Source organism: Aspergillus foveolatus, assembly GCF_047715535.1.
Source record: "Aspergillus foveolatus strain CBS 279.81 unplaced genomic scaffold BDW70scaffold_36, whole genome shotgun sequence".
Classification (NCBI taxonomy): Eukaryota; Fungi; Ascomycota; class Eurotiomycetes; order Eurotiales; family Aspergillaceae; genus Aspergillus; species Aspergillus foveolatus.
The window spans coordinates 226,185-242,303 of record NW_027396100.1 but is presented as its reverse complement, the minus strand read 5'-3'; the positions used below and the strand labels follow the sequence as shown (position 1 = coordinate 242,303).

Here is a 16,119-nt window from a genome sequence, read left to right as displayed (position 1 = left end):
GTTTTGGCTTCGTCGCCGTAGAGTAAGGAGGCACTGTCGGACGAGGTATTACCTGAAATATAAAGTGGCTTGATCTTTGGCTACGCGTCGATCAGAGCGGGTACTCAGCACGCACTACCCTACATGAGTGAGTACAGCTTTCCTTACTCTATACATTCTCAGAATAATTCGAGTTGCCGCTTGTCAGGGGTAGATATATCATCCGGTCGGTTTTGGGTCATGCTCATATATCCGTAAAATCATTGTCCTATAGCCAAACGCAGAGAGTCCTCATCAAGACGTCTCCAGTGCCCTCCTCCTCCGCAACTAATCCGGGAATCTCGATACTTGATCCTGATTCGCCCGATTCGCTTCGCACTTGAGCTTGCGTTCGCCAGTTTCCAAGCGTCAATGACCCGCTTGGCCCAGTCCTCGCGCAGAAACCAAAGCGTAAAGGTTGCAAGATGTATGCCGCCAGCAACAGGATAATGAAAATTATTGTGAATGATGCTTGCAAAGCGTGCGCGCTTTGCTTCGCGTTGAAGACGACGCATGCAAAAGAGGGTCTGTGTCTGGTTAGTGGTGGTTTGAAATTATAGTATAAAAGCTCACGATTACCAGACCTAGGGGAGATAGAATGTTGACGGGACTGGGAATGTAGACTCAAAGAGATAGTGGTTCTTCTTTTGCACGCCTGTTGTCTCCCCTTGAACACCAATTCCCTCGCGCTTCTATTCTAGTAGGTATCTCCTTTCAGAGTAGGGACGCCTATAAGTGCCTGTCTCTGTCTCTCAAAGCCGCCCTGCCAGTCTTGCTTACCCGGGTATGCGTGAAGGCTGCAGGCTTAAAAGCTGAGACAGGGATATACCATAATTACGACATGCTTGATCTGGTTGGCCAGCGCTGCATCGCCGCACTGTTTCTAGTAGTTGGCTGATTACAACTCCTCTCCCAGCATGGCGGTGGAGCCATGGGAGAAGAAGTGCTCAGGTGTGAGGGCTCTGCCGGTACCATTTCCACAATCTATTAGGGCCATGGGTTGCTGCTGGCTATTACCTGGATTAAATGGTTACAGTTATTTGCTGTCTTTGTTGGGTATTTTTGTAGGAGTCCCCCACGCACCCGCCGTTATAAGCCCTAACTGCTGGTGGGGAGAGCTTCGCCTCCCGCCCCAGCCTTAGGTACAGGGGCCAGACTCAATACATCCATCCATCTAATCAGCTTGATCTTGATCCGCCAAATATAGCTGAATCCTAGGTACATCTTTGCCTCAACAAGCTACCTACCTACCGCTGCGGGATACCCTAACAGAACTTCTCGACAAGCTCTCGCATCTCTTCTTTCACGCTTAATCGTGGCCGATCAGTACTGTGGATCTAGTAGGACTGTACGACATAGGGAGCTTACAGATTCCTGAAATGAAGATCCCCTGGGTATAGCGCGGAAGAGCGTAGATTAAACCTCCTGTAATGCTCTTTTACTGTTCCGCTGGTTCATATTCAGAAGGATATGGGCATGTACTAACAGGCAATACAGGCGTTGCGATTGTCGAAGTCAGCCACCGGCTCAGACATTGGGAAATGCCTGAGATATTCAGTCACGTATGGCTTGCCGATTCTATGTCTTTGTCTCCAGGGTGCTAGCTCATCTTCAGTGCAGAATAAAGCAGAACAAATTAGCGTAGCGCTGCAGTAGACATTCGAGGCAGCATATTTCCACCCCATAGATTCCCGTGAACTAACCGAGAAATGACTTTTCTCCCGTCTGTTTCCAGCGGCCGTAGATGTCTCACAATCACTGTCTCCATGATTCCCCTCCGCAGCTCCGTCTTGTCCTCGTCTGGCCCTTGCGCTTCCTCCTCGACCTTTAAAAAATGCTTTATACCCTCGAGAATGACTCTTCCCAGGTATCGCACTCCGTAGTATCCTGCGCAAGCCTCCCCTGATAAGTCGTCATAAGGAAGCCAAACTTGCCATTCAGCGATATCCATTCTTATGCAGCTGCACCACCATAGCTGGGAAGTCCGCGATATCGGGGATATTGCCGGCCATGGTGTGGAAGTGGCAGAGGAAACAGTGAGTTTCCGGGTCATTATATGTGCCCTATGCGATCGGTTTCGGGACGAGTTCAGGCAGGGCGCTGTGCAGGGCTGCCATGGAGTGAAATTCGCCGCGCATCATGCCTTTGCCGTTGTCGCCTTGGGATACTTGAGGAAGAAGGAGACTGCGTTGTTTTGGGCGGTTGTTGCTTTAAATTTTGCCGTACGGGCCCAGTAGGACGCTCCGTGGGGGTAGATGCCGCCTACGGTTAAGCCGGCTAGTAGCTCTATACAGACTTAATCGTTGCAAGCATGGCTTCTGAATACAGAGAAGAAGCAAGAGTGTTAGGAGAGAGAAATTGATGAAGCATTGCCTTACTTGCTAAAACATGGTCATCGACAGAGAGATCACGTTTGCCGGGACTGCAACCTCCTGATCCCAATTAGAAGCATCAGTCATCTTTGATGTGTACTGTATTCCCCAATGTAAAAGGAGTAGGGGTAAATTGTGTCTTTGTTGATCAGTTAAGGATTCTAGGTCCCATGCTTGCATCCACTAATCTGGGACCTTGTGTTGGGACGGTTGTCGGGGGAGGCGCGATACTGGCTTCGGAGAATCCGTTGTGGTGCTTTTGGGCGTTGCTGATATTTGGCGGGTCGTCGCTTTTGCTTATCGACTGGACGCTGCCAAAGACTGCAAGGGTGGTGGTTGGTAACGGAGCTGTTCCTGCGCTAAATCTCTGGAGGACGTGGTGGAATATTCTGTATAAGAGGAATTACCAGATTTCAGGTGAGGCGAGAAGGCGGTATTAGAAGAAGACCACGATAATATCAACGTTGGGAAAACAGGCAAAAGCAATGGACCATCCAAACCCCCTTTTCCTCTGTGAGGATCATCTTTTACCAGGACACATTCCTGATTCTGTGGGTGGCTGCATCCCCCTACGCAGTCTGGTACTGCATCCAAACCTTCATCCCCTCGATATACGGAAAGACGTCTACGGCTACAACGATCTAATCGTCGGCCTCTGCTACCTTCCGGGCGGGTTCGGCGTCATTCTCGGTGGTCTCGTTGCCGGCCGTCTCATGGATTGGAACTATAAGCACACAGACCTACAACACGGTCTCGCACCTAGCACAACAACAAATACATCTGCGGCTGCAAGTACAAGTGCAAATACAAACGCAGAGTAAGAACTCAGAACCTTCTTTGCCTATGAAACTGCTTGATCCCGGGGCTCATACACCATCCTCACTGTCACCACCTTCATCCTAATTGGCTACAGCTGGGCCATAGAGCACCACGCCCACCCAAGCATCCCTCTGATCTTGCAAGACTTAATTGGCGCAAAATGCACAATCATCTTGCAAACTTTCAGCGCGCTGCTCGTGAATATCTTCCCCGGGCGTCCCGGTACCGCAGCGGCGGCGAATAACATCACGCGATGTGCGCTCTCAGCTGCGGCGATTGCGGCCCTGCAACCCCTGTCTGAGGCGGTTGGCCGCGTGTGGCTGTGCACGATGCTTGCGCTTGGATGGGGGAGCGGGCTTGGTTGTTGGTTTTTGGGTGTTGAGGAGGTGGGGAGGTGCTTGGAGGGTCAGAAGAGAGAGGGGGGCTTGAGAGGTCGGTTTGTCTTTTTGGGATTCGCCTGTACTCCAGTGTCTAAAGAGCTGGTGTGAGTGCAAGTCGAGTCTGTTTACTTTTCTTATCTGGCAAATATTACTTGTTACCACTGTATCACTCAAGAGAAGCACGATTCTTGTCGATTCTTGCCCCATCAGAGAGGCATGCTGGATTAGGAAGGACTATGTAGGGCAGCGGAGAAAGAAGCAACCAACTTCGAGCCAATGTCACCCCTCGCGAGAGATGACGTACTTGTAGTAAGTGATGGTCTCGGGCATTGGTTGCTCCTTTCTTACATATTGAACGAACAAGTGAATGGAGTAATGGGATAGAGGTGGTGAAGAAGGGTGAGCAAGTCACCTCAGAGGCGCTAGACTTTTCTCGATATAGGAAATAAATAGCCATACAGGTAGAAAAGAGAATGCTGCAGTTTCTCGAATGTTAGACTCACCTGCATATCTCTGTTCATATTCCTATACTTATTCGTATGGCGGTATCCAACTTAATCTAGTCCAAACTCAACACGGTTAAATAACTCTAACGGATATCGAAATACCCAGGGGGTCTCATCCACTTAGAATGAAGATTTCAATTTCTTTTTTTAATAGGTCTCTTCGATCTCGATCTTGACCCTGGAAGGGTTCTGTAGTCCTCAGTAGACAACTACCTTGGCCTAGGGGCAGAACCAACTCCACGGCGCGCATTCCGAACCCTATCTTGGTGGGAATCGAACTCGATTTTACTATCATTCTGAAGCGCTTGTCCAGCACACCAGCCCAACCAATTCTCCTGATAGCACTATTACTATTTCCATCCAATTTGGCCGTCACAGCCTGCCCCGGATTTAAAAACCCTTTTTAAAGAGCGGGTACGAATATTCCTACCACCTACTACTGCCTACTCGCGCAGCTGGCAGCTACCAGTCTATCACTACCACGGTCTTTATGTCCCAATCTAGCAACAACTGATTGGCCTATAATCTACCAAGGCTTATATATATCCTAGCAGTATTTCTGTGGGTGACAAGGCTTCTAAGAACGTCAGTACTGTGTAGAGTGGCCACCCACCTGGAAACGATTTTAGACCTGGATGAAGAAGCTGAAAACAAGTCAAATCTAGACCCAGCCTGCCGATATTCTTGGTGGTGCAGGACATAATCCGAAGCAGTACTTGACCAAATTGAATAATACAGCATTATGTGGGAGTCGAAACCTCTATCACCCGCTCCTCAGCCAAGATGCTTTTCTTTGAAGAAACTGCCCTATAAAATCCTCCAATATAGTTATCGTTAACGCAACTGTTGAGTCAGCGAACCACTGAAAGATGCATATGGTCTTAGGCGAAGGCAGGTAGTATCTGACAAGAGAGCTTTGATTGAACCTGGCCGCCTGGGCTGGTGCCACCTCTAATGGAGACCAACTTGTCCTCTTAGGGCCTCACATCCAGACTCATCAACACAAAACTAGTTGGTATGAATATGAATAGGATAGCATGTAATAGTAAGAATCTTGTAGATCAGAGTTCTGTTCTTCCTTCCTTCGTTTTTGGGGGCTATCTTTTAAGGGTCCTTTCTTTACTAGTCGTTGATACCAGAATTCCGAATTCGTCGTACACGAAGATGGCCATCTTTTGGAAGTACTGCGGGTTTTTCTGTGATCACTGTATCAGAACGGCCGACTTACATTCTAAAATGTGGGCCCAATATCAGTAGTGCTGCAAAATAATAGGGTGCTGTAGAATTGGCCTAAAGATGCAGATGCGAGAATATATTGCCATGGAGCCAGGCCCTTGCTACTAGTCTCGGAATCAAGAACCGTGTTTCTACTTCAGCATATCAGGGCAGGTAGTAATGATCCCATATACGTCACGCTGTCTGCGTCTATCTATTATAACCATGGCTCCGAAGTGATCAGGAAATCCGGAGGAGTATACCAAGTCGCCAAGTCGTTCGACCATGGTTAAAGGGTTAGTCGGTGATGGCGGCCACAGCCTTGTCTTGCGAGCATGAAGAAATACGTTGAACAGGTCAGAGCCGTAATAACATAGTAGGTAAGCCTAACCATGTCCCGAGCCTGGCCATCTGCTCCTTTGAGAACCAAATCTTGGAGATCACTTTCAAGCTTGGCCAGAAAGTCTAGAGCGGGCTATCTGGGGGTGATGACCGAGAAAGGCATGATAAGCATGTCTGAACTGCCTACTAGTTCGCGTGGTACCTCAAGGTCCTTGCCCCTTGGACATTATCTCGCAGAGAGCCAGGGGCATTGTCATGTTCTTCGATAGATGCTTGCGCCGGGACCCTGCTATCTTTGGGTACTTAGTGAAATTGCATGCTCCGCGAAAGAGTTGATAATATCTCCGTCGGAATTGTTGGCATGTCTTGGCCGCTTATCTATCCTTCCAGGCGCGCGGATGATGCTGCTCGGAATACGAAGAACAACGACTTGGGTTGCACGATTAACCTTACTAACGTCTTCATTATTCGGGTATGCGTATCAATAGTAATACTCCTTGTAGAGATAAACTGAACTTAGTGTAGACGTACCAATGACGTCGGGACATGGGGACATACCAATCAAGACCGTTGGGATCTACCCCGTGCCTCAAGCAGGGCAGAATGGCGTCCGAGCTACAGCTGGACCAAGGACGCAGATCCCATGGGCAGAAACGAATCATCGGAAAACCATCGAGTCATTTTCGGATCGACCAGGCATCGCTAGCCGTGATACGGGCAATGATGAGGAGCAGACCAATCAGTGGACGTAATCTAGCATTGTGAGTCAACGAGTGGATTTTTTTTCGTGCTTACTGGGGGAAGCCGGAACAAGTTAATCCGCGCCCCGACGCGCTCTCGCGGTATCACTTATCTGTCGCGCTTCGTCCCCGCTCGTTCTCGTCTTGGGGCTCCCTCTTCCTATCACGCAAACGACGCCTTATTAGCTAATCCCAGAGGACGGGATTGATCGTGCGACGCTTCTCCCGCGATTGCTATCTTTTCGGCTCGGTACCGCTTCACATTTATTGCCATTGACCATCTTCCCGGGTTCTTCAGCATGGCTATCCACCCTAGTTTTCCGTCGCAAAGGGACAGTAGAGGGCCATTGTCTCCACAGCAAGCCCAGGCAATCTCGGCTTGGACGGAGCAGGCTGCTGCGTCTTTAGAGGATCTGACAATCACAGATTCGGCGCCCACGAGCGCAGGAAACGCCACCTTGCACGGGACGACTGTCTCCCTCTCGATTCCCCTTGATGACCCTGTTCCGGCTGCAGAAGGCGCTGCGCGCAGAGTCAAGATTCTGGGCCAAGGCACCGAGGAGGCCCGAAAGATACCGGCGGTTAGCTTCCGACGTCGTGAACCACTCCGCCGTGACAGTCTGAAAAGACGAGAAGCTTTGCTGAAGGGCAAGGATGGCAGTCGCCGGAGGCAACGCTGGGAGAACGGTATGTTTTTTGGGTGAGGATGGTGCAGTTAGGGCGATCTGCTGCTCTCGTCTTGATCCATGTATCACCGCCTATATCGCGGGTGGATGACTGACACGACTGCTTTGTTCAAAGATCGTCTTTTGCATAACCCCTGGGCAGAGCCTCCATCCCCTAATGATTGGATGCCGCAGCCCACCCATACCCGTCATGAACCTATGCCGTACTTCCTCGCGCCCTTGTGGGATAAGCATTACGCGCACATTGAACGACGTTCTCCAGGCGATGCGAAGACCGAAAGACACCACATTCCGAAGGAACTTCGTTTGAAGCTGAAGCATGCTCGTGCTGCACGTGGTATGCTCCAGGATTTGGAAGAGGACATTCGGCAGTTCATTGAACGGTGGAACGAAAGACAACTGGTGCGCCAGAAGGACGGTCTTGCGGATGCGCCGTCATCGTCAGAGGAAGACTCTGAAGATGAAGTCGTCTTCGTCGGCCGGAATGGACAAATGCACGACTCTCCTGACCGCAGGAAGAAGCTGCAGAGTATGCGCGAGACGATGAGTTCCCATAATGAGCGCGACGGGGAGAAGATGGTGTTTGAGAGTCTTGTTGATGACCGTGCTGCTGGGTTTGGGTAGGTCGCTGCATAGTTGTAAAAGCCCAAAAGGCCATACTAACTGTAGTCAGTCGCTGGCTTGTCCACTCAATTGCTTCTTATTACGGTCTCCACACATGGTCCGTTACCGTCGGAAGCCCCGCTCGACGGGAAGCCTATGTTGGTTTTTACCCACCGTCTCCAGGGTCGCGCGCGGGCTTGTTATCTCAGCCGCCGTCAAGGTGCCGTGAGAAAGTCCTGATTCAGCCAGGCGAGAAACTCCCTCGGCCCCTGTGGTCGCAGGTGTGATTCGCCTTGAGGGGCATATACGACTGGCTAGTACATACATGTAGTTTATTATATACTTAAGACGGTTTGGATCTGGCCAATTTAGAACTCCAGCCTCATGGCTTGAATCAGAGAGATAAGGTCATTGATACCTCAATCAAATAAACCTCCGTTTCTCAGTGAGAAAGTAAACCGAACCAAGTAAATCTCGGACTCAATGTTCCTTGCCACAGAGAGCTCGGCATCGGAATAGGTAAGTAGTAAATGCAAGGGATGCGAATGTCGATTGACATCATCAAGCGCCTTACCTGCATTATTCAATATCGCTACGAGGATGTTCGATGGTACCTACAGAAGATCTCCCTGGATGATTAATTCTTCTTGGACGCCGACGTACCCAATGGTTCCGTCAGGCCAAGCCCAATCACTTTCAATCTATTCCAAGATCAGGGACTCCAGTGATTTTTCTTTTCCTTTTTGCCCCCTTGTAGACCTCCAGGAGGCCAAAGCGATTCGCATTCTCGACGTCACCAGGGGCCCCATCACTGCGGTTCGACAGGTTCGACGGTTGGCAAGGAGACAGGGTCCAAAGCGAACCATGCGTAGTACCTTCTTTTCCGAGCGCCGAGTACCGGCTTATCTGTCCATATCGAGTGATCAGGTAAGTCGAGTACATTCTTGTAGTCACGGTACGACATATCTCGACCCGGCACTGTACTACTCCCGTGTTCTGTGGGGGCAACTGTTGACTTTTTGGCGAAGATCAAAATCACGACTCGATTTGTCCCTTCTCCCGATCGCTCGTCACTCGTGGGGTAAGATGCAGCTTTTTGCAGACGAAATAGATAGCCTGACTAATAAGCTTCTACCCGGGATGCACGGATGCCCTCAAGCCTGGCCTGATTGAACGCAGAGAGCAGAGTGAGGGCATCGTTGAATCATCAGGCATCATTGAATCATGAGGCACCGTGATATTGCTCGCTAGCAGCTGGACACCGGTCGACCACTTAGTCTAGCCCATGGGGAATCAAGGATTTTCTGAGCGGCTAGGAGGGTAAACAAGTATATCTGATCGATGATCGATGGCGGGGTGCCGGTACTAGACAGCGAGGGCTGATCTCCTTGATGGATCGACCGGTTCCGAACTTGCTGGACCGCTGCTGGCTGTACCTTGTGAGTGCGAAGAGCCCAGTGGTTCGCGGGACTGTGGGCCGTGGCAAACACCGTAGCATTAAAGTGGAAAGTCTTGGAATAGATATCTGAGTAACCGTGCTTCGTACTCCGTAGGCGTGTGGTTGAATTCGGACCGGTCAATGGCGATTCATTGGCGATTCCGGAGAAATTGGGCTTGGGAATAGCAACGCTAGGCAATCAGGCATCGATCAAACGAAGCCGTCCCCAATGCTCAAGACGACTGGCCCGAGTATATACCTTTCCTCCGGCGCTTCGCTCGGCGCGGCCTTTGAAAAGCGAGCGCCTCTCATAAGCCTGCCCGCTTTTAGTCTGCCCCGATCTGGGGATGTTGCTGCATGTGAAACGTCTGGAACGGCTGGATTATGCGAAAGACAGGCACAAGATCGCTCCCTGCAGCGACTGTTTGGTTCGGGTCGGGTTGGACTGGCAAGAGAGGCGTGCATCAGGCAACCCTCGCTCTCCGAAATGCCCCGCGATTCTGGCTGTAAAGGATGACGAATGTCTCGGACGGTCAGCCGGGTGAGGCGGGAATTTTCAGGCGAGTTCTGGACCAGACGGCAGGCTTGAAGGCTGAGCGGTTTGTATCCTGTAGTATAAAACCCCGGCTTGTGGGGTGATGGAGAGAACCATGATGGAAGGATGGAGGATGGTGGGCGAACTCTCGTCCCTGTGTTGCGGAATGCGCAGTCCACTACCTGGCAGTCAGTCTACTCGCAGTATTACAACCACTGCTACTCAACACAAGTCAGTGATAAAGTGGTAGATGATTATACTGACTGATACCCATAGTATACTTGCGGTGATAAGCTTATGTTTTGCTATGCGTTGCTTGTGACCCTTATTGGTTCCATCCAGGGCCTTGGGTACTCTGAGTAGATCAGTAATGCCTAAACAAAGGACCGACGTGGCTCCTGTCTCTGCCCGTGCTGTTCGCTCTCTGCATTCCTCCTTCGTTGCCCCGTTAGAACAAACACCCTGCGCCACTCTCTCTGCCCTCTGCGGTTGTGCTCTCCGTCACCAATTCCATGTTCCTCCCCCTCGCTTTCTCCCATTCCTCCCAGCAATCGCATGCTCTTCCGCCTCAATTAATTCCTTGTCTCCCTGCCCCTCCTTGACCTTATTTTATTTATTATTGTTTTCCTTATTTCTCTAGGCGTATCTCATATGACCGTTCTAACATCCTCTCCCCCAGCTCAACTTGTGGCCTATGCTTTACTACTGAATGAGTGGTTCGACTACCAAGATTGTGGCTATGATTTGAATCCCGTCATTTTCCTGTATATCTTCTACCTATCTCTTCTCCTATTTTTCTTTTTCGTATCCTTTCCGTATCCTTTTCGTATCCTTTTCTGCAAATACTATTTCAACGGCCTTGCCTTGTTATTCTATCTCCCAATCGGGCAGCTGAGCAACACGTCTACCCGTCGACCCGAACCCAGCTGAGGGTCAGTCCTCACGAACTATTTCTACGCCTTTACTATCGCACTAGAGTCGCCATGGTGTCGTACAGGACATGGTCGTGCCCAGAAAGGAATGCAGCGAGCTCTAGCTCCACCAACAGCGATACCTCGGACCGGTCCAAAAGCACGGCTCCAACTATCTACAGTGACCGGCCCATGTCGAAACGGCACGAAGAGGAAATGGACCTCTATGATGATGAAGACCTAGATCCCAGGGACTCCGCATCAACATTCGATTCATCTACTTCCGCGGATGAGATCGACGAACCCCCGTTGTTCGAGGTGCCGGACCGCCGGCGAGTTATCTTCAGACCAGATGTGATCCCCTCGAATTCATCGAGTTTCGCCAAACTATTCCCTTCCTGCCGAAGGCTCCTTATTCGACATGATGATCAGACAGACGACGGAAACATGCAACTGCGGGTGGATACAAGGGTTCCGCATCGGGGAGGGTATCAGCAGGACGTAATCCTTTTTCATCTGCGCATGTATGACTTGTTTACCAGAAAGTTTTCTTTCCGTCGCTATTGTCGGGAATCTGGCCGCGAAGTCTGCCACTCAGAAAAGAGGGCAGCATCGTCGACATTCGTCGCGCCAATGCTTCAGCGCTCGTGGAGCAATATGCTGGCGAGTTTGCGACCAGGGTCTAGTGGACATGGTCATCGCAAACGACGAGGGTCAGAACAGAGCGGATTCTCTGAAGATGGGGTTGCCAGTGGTCTTATTCGGCCTGCCGCCCTCGCCGATAGCATCATGCTAGAGTTCTCCAACTACGCCCATGTAGAGTTGAAGCGAAGAGGCGCTGGGAGGACGAAGCGATACGAGTATGAGTACTGGGCCACGAAATACCAATGGCGACGTAAATCGCGCAGAGTGGGCGGGCTGCGCGAGGTATCCTTTCATCTCGTTGACATGCGCACTTCCAAGAAAATCGCCCACATTGTCCCCGAGATCTTATCACCCCAGGAAGCAATTGAAGAGGAGGCAAAGGGCGGCTGGATCCCGCCTTCTTCAATGTGGATTAATGATGTGTCCACATACAAGAACATGCATGACGTCGCCGAGTAAGCGAAAACCCTGCACCCGAAAAAACGCCTTGAGGAAACATGAACTGACATCATGCAGTGTCATTGTAGCTACAGGTTTAGTCGTGCTCGTTGATGATTGTATCCGTAGTCGATGGCCTCATGGGACAAGCACGCCACGCCACCAACACCTCGGCACCGACCAGGCACAGGCAGTCTGACGTGTAAGTATACCAGACTGAACCGTTCTCGGCTTAACGACTTTTCTTGTCACGTTCATGTCATGAGACTGTATTACCTTCTTTTTTGACCTTCAAGGCGATTTGAGCGCTGGCTTCACACGCCATGGTTGGGCTATATCATTGACACATATAGTTGGTTCATGTATGCCTGAGTGAATGGGCACAGCATGCATATGAATCTGGGTATCGGCGGCATCAGGCAGGGACTCAAGAGATGAAAATAGAACCTGGCTGTATATTTGTACAGAGCTCGTTGCGATGGTGGTTTCTGCCCGAACCTGGCCCCCGCCGTTTACTTACTGTCACATTTTTGTCTCTTTCCCTGCTGCTATTGGATAGATTGCCGGCGAATCAGCGTGCCATCTGATGTGACCGGGAAGGTGTCAGGTATTGAGGAGAGTGAACCAGAGCTTTCCTAGGCATAGGAATGTCTCTATAACAACATGTATGTACAGAGTACTCAGGAAGTCTTTATATGAGGTGGGGGCTTGAGGTGATCGAGGCTCGTCTCAAACAACCAAATTGCGGATATGACATGCAGCAAGTTAGGATACCCAACACGAGTTTCTTTCTTCCACTCCGCCCCTCCAGTTGGCATTGTGTTATCAATCTCCCCCTCCCTTATGCAGGTCCTTTCTCTCCTTGAAGTGCTTCTCCTCTAATTCCTTATCCTCCACCCCACCATTTATCTTTCTCCAGAGTCCAGACACGTGAGGAATGTGATGCACAAATGCCCAACTGCCATGTACCCGAGCTTGGAGGCGACGAATTACCATGAATGCCAGCCTGTGACTCGATCAAACCACTTTCAACCAACCAGCCTGATCTTCGTCGTCAGGTTGTTCTTGAGAAACTCTAGAACTTGTCCAGCAGGCTGCCGCGGCCGGTCTAGTCTTACTCATATTTTCCTCTCTCGTCGAGTCCTTCAGCACGCTGAGCCGAAACGCCCCTGATTTATGCGAGACACATCAGCTCAGACGACATAAAACAGGCCCTAGTCGCTTACGGTCTCATGCAGAGCGGCATGGCTCCCTGGCAATTTGGGGTCAAGGGCTGAGGGAATCGGGATGGATTTGAGCTGCTTGCTGTGAGCTGGCACGGTTTTCGGGTCGCCTCGACCTTGCAAATGACCGTGAGTGGCCGGATGCCCATTATCAACATCAACCGCTTTTGGGCAACTAAACCACCCCTCCTTCACGGCGCCTCCATTGCTGGGTACCGAGCATTGTCACCTCTCTCCTGTTCAACCATTCTTGCTTTACAAGCTCATGGCCACGTCCACCATGAGGCGGCCTAAGGCTGTTCATACCCGATGCCTTCTCCGTGTTCGCGGAATGTTAGTGGCTGCTGGAGTCACAATGATGCGAGCAATTAAATTAAAGTGCTGAAATTTTAAGGCGATCATTCGTCCCAAGCCGGCCCCTTCTCCTTTGCTGTACAACAACGTCATTTGTGTTGGCGCCTTATTCACTGGCAACTCAATGGATCTCCTAGCCTCAGCCGGGGCTAGTGGTCCTCAGTCCTCCCTTACCTAGACTCCGGCGTTTCTTCAAGCCATATTCTTTGTCGGCTGCGTCGGCCCGTTCCCGTTGCAGCCTCAAGGCGATGATCCGCAGGTTCTCGTCCCTCGAGTGGAGAGTAATGGAGGGGGTTTAGCTTACCTTGACCAGCGTAGCATGCATAAATATATCTGCTAGGTTCTGGTGATTAAATTCCGTGTTGTCATGCTAAAGGGCAAGAAAAACCGACAACTTGCCTGCACTACGCTATTTTAAAAAGCGGCCCACACTCTTACCTATAACTCCTTCCTCTTTTCCGTCTGCTACGTCTAAACATCAACTACAGCTACCTATAAAGCAAGCACTATCGTTCATCATGTCTGATCCAAGACTCGACATCAAATATGACTGGCGGTTGAGACTTGAAAGTATGCCCCACTTTCCAGCTATTCTTTTGGTGGAAAACGTTGTGACGCTTAAACGTTTCGTTTCCTATACCTTCTTTCCACATGCTTCTGCGGCGATTTGATTATTCGATGCGCTAATACAAGGCCTCATAGTATACTGCAAGAAGGTCGGCTTCAAAAATCCCGAATACAATACTTTCTCCGACCGTCGAGGTAAGAACCCGATGCTCAATTTTTTCCTGTCTTCCTTCTATTCTTGATGCTCCAAAGTCTCAAGCGCCGTGCTTGCAGGATTTCGCTCTCCCGCTTCATGTCTTTGTGGGATGATGGAGTGGGTACATTCAAACGAGATCAGGCCTACATTCTCTCTGAATATGCAGTGACTTTGTCTCAGCGGAAGAGTGGAGTCCTTTGTTCCTCACCGACTTTTATACTGGGCCGTCAAATTTTTCTTCGTTATCATGCTAACGGCGTTGTCTCCTCTTAGGAGGTCGCACAGCGTGGACCTGTAATGTCACTGTCAACAACGTAACCTATCCTGCCCGATATTGGTTCGATGGTTCCTATTTACAAAACGCCATGGAAGATGCTGCGGAGGTGGCTTTGAAGAAGTTGGAACCGTCCGGCCAGTATCCGAACAGAGAGCCGCAGGGAACTGTTAAGATGGGTGTATGAGCTTTGTGCTCTGTACAATTGGCGTTCTTCTCTTCTCTCTTTTCTTCAACTCCACCTTCGTGAGGAGATCAGTTTCCGACTTTTTTGTCCGATTTTTGCCTTCCAACTTGACAACTCGACATTCATGCGACTTGCTCCGGATTGACGCCGATCTCGCAGACATGTACAACATTACCGGCCGTCGACATTATTGCCAATTTATTTTTTTCACGATGCACGAACAATTGGTTACAAAAAGATGGACTTATACTGGGTACACATTCGGCAGGACAGAATGCGAGCCTTTACCTTTTACGATTATTCTTATTGAAGACTTGGCAGTTCTTGAGGTCTTCTTCTGGTTGGAATTTCTTGAAAACTGGTCTGAACAGCGTGTCCTGTGGACTGAGTGCGTTTAATGTTTCTACTCTATTCCCTTCCCAATGGCAAGCCGGTGCGACAGAACGGACCCCGCGGCATGAAACTTTGACCATTTATTTTTAATATTTATGGCACGGATCTTATCTTATACGGTGCTTGGGATACCTAGAGTTGAGTCTGACGAGGCAACATATGAACTGTCGCAAGAACGCAAAGCAAGCCGGACTTCTTCATCACTTGCGTGAATAATCGTGACTTATTATCCTGACGAACTCAGTTTAGTCAGTAGAAGGAACAAGGATACCCCTACCAGGCGTTGAGGCAATTTGAAATACACATTGCTCTTTACAAGAACAAATCTGGCCGATCAAATACCTAAATAGTTAAGCCTGTCGAAGGTGGATACCGGCAACAATAGGGGCACTTGGTAATATAATGACCTCGGAGTTTTATCTAATCGGTAGCGTAAAACTTGTTCTATGGGAGGAACGGATTGCATGTACTAATTACAGTCCTCAACAGTACTCAACAGTAAGCGCAAACCTTCAAAACAAGTTATACTCATGCTCCTAGATCTGGATCTTGAAACGTCTGAGCTTACCGCAACCTTATTTCCCCAGCTTATCTCACGTGCTGAGCCCGTTCCATGGTTCAGCTACCGGGCAAGCGGTTTCCTAACCCTTTTAGTCGGATTTCCGTCAACTCATGGCGCTTCGACGGCCGTCCATGGCCGACGACAACCAACGGCCTCGTCCTTTTCCGCTGCGGGTCCTACCGCACCAAGACCGCATCGCTGGGGAAGAAAGATGTGGAGGGTGAGGTTGAATTCGCATGCTGGCTGGCCTACTTTTCAGACCCAGCCTGCAATAAGGTGATTTTAAGCCGTACATTTGGTATAAAGAGGTCGTCAATTCCGGCGATAACAATTTGAGGTCCGTTCAGCTTGTTTCTGCCGCAATGTGACTCTGGACGAAGAGAACCTGGTGGCGCGCCTATGCCATACGTTTGACCAGGTGGAGATACGGTCGAAGTATGCAAGGTCCTGAAATCCCAATCTCACCGAAAACAGCTTCTTCGCGCCCCTCTGGTGTTCTGGCCTCCGCACCCTCTTCTCCGGTACTCGAACATTGATTGATCAGCTGGAAGGAAGTAAACGTGGAATTGCCAGGTTGTACTGGACATATCGTGGGCATCGCCGAAGATGACGGTTCCTTCTACGCGTACCTTCCAGGCCACTAAAATAGTATCTGCTATCGCTTGATTCAGCGACTTGTTGCGGCTCACAGTCTTAATTGGCTTGGGGACAATAT

At 50.0% G+C, this 16,119-nt stretch overlaps 5 protein-coding genes across 5 annotated transcripts; all 5 read left to right on the top strand.

Moving 5' to 3' along the window:
* Positions 1–2,875: 2,875 nt before the first annotated feature.
* On the top strand, positions 2,876–3,697 carry BDW70DRAFT_161438 (uncharacterized protein; the record flags this gene model as incomplete). Its single annotated transcript, XM_073740978.1, has 2 exons — positions 2,876–3,207; positions 3,304–3,697. The coding sequence occupies 2 exons, from the start codon at positions 2,876–2,878 to the stop codon at positions 3,695–3,697; spliced, it is 726 nt and encodes a 241-aa protein (XP_073594548.1).
* Positions 3,698–6,525: 2,828 nt separating this feature from the next.
* On the top strand, positions 6,526–8,125 carry BDW70DRAFT_78021 (uncharacterized protein). Its single transcript, XM_073744837.1, has 3 exons — positions 6,526–7,079; positions 7,194–7,698; positions 7,752–8,125. Exons 1-3 carry the CDS (start codon positions 6,692–6,694, stop codon positions 7,966–7,968), a joined length of 1,110 nt encoding a protein of 369 aa, XP_073594547.1. The 5' UTR covers positions 6,526–6,691; the 3' UTR covers positions 7,969–8,125.
* Positions 8,126–9,101, top strand: BDW70DRAFT_77913 (uncharacterized protein). Its single transcript, XM_073744836.1, has one exon. It carries the CDS (start codon positions 8,282–8,284, stop codon positions 8,852–8,854), a length of 573 nt encoding a protein of 190 aa, XP_073594546.1. The 5' UTR covers positions 8,126–8,281; the 3' UTR covers positions 8,855–9,101.
* A 1,323-nt stretch (positions 9,102–10,424) lies between these two features.
* On the top strand, positions 10,425–12,258 carry BDW70DRAFT_78045 (uncharacterized protein). The gene is made up of 3 exons (XM_073744838.1): positions 10,425–11,665; positions 11,727–12,169; positions 12,249–12,258. The coding sequence occupies exons 1-2, from the start codon at positions 10,638–10,640 to the stop codon at positions 11,845–11,847; spliced, it is 1,149 nt and encodes a 382-aa protein (XP_073594545.1). The 5' UTR covers positions 10,425–10,637; the 3' UTR covers positions 11,848–12,169; positions 12,249–12,258.
* A 1,884-nt stretch (positions 12,259–14,142) lies between these two features.
* On the top strand, positions 14,143–15,131 carry BDW70DRAFT_139416 (uncharacterized protein). The gene has a single exon (XM_073737387.1). It carries the CDS (start codon positions 14,446–14,448, stop codon positions 14,845–14,847), a length of 402 nt encoding a protein of 133 aa, XP_073594544.1. The 5' UTR covers positions 14,143–14,445; the 3' UTR covers positions 14,848–15,131.
* The last annotated feature ends 988 nt before the right edge of the window (positions 15,132–16,119 follow it).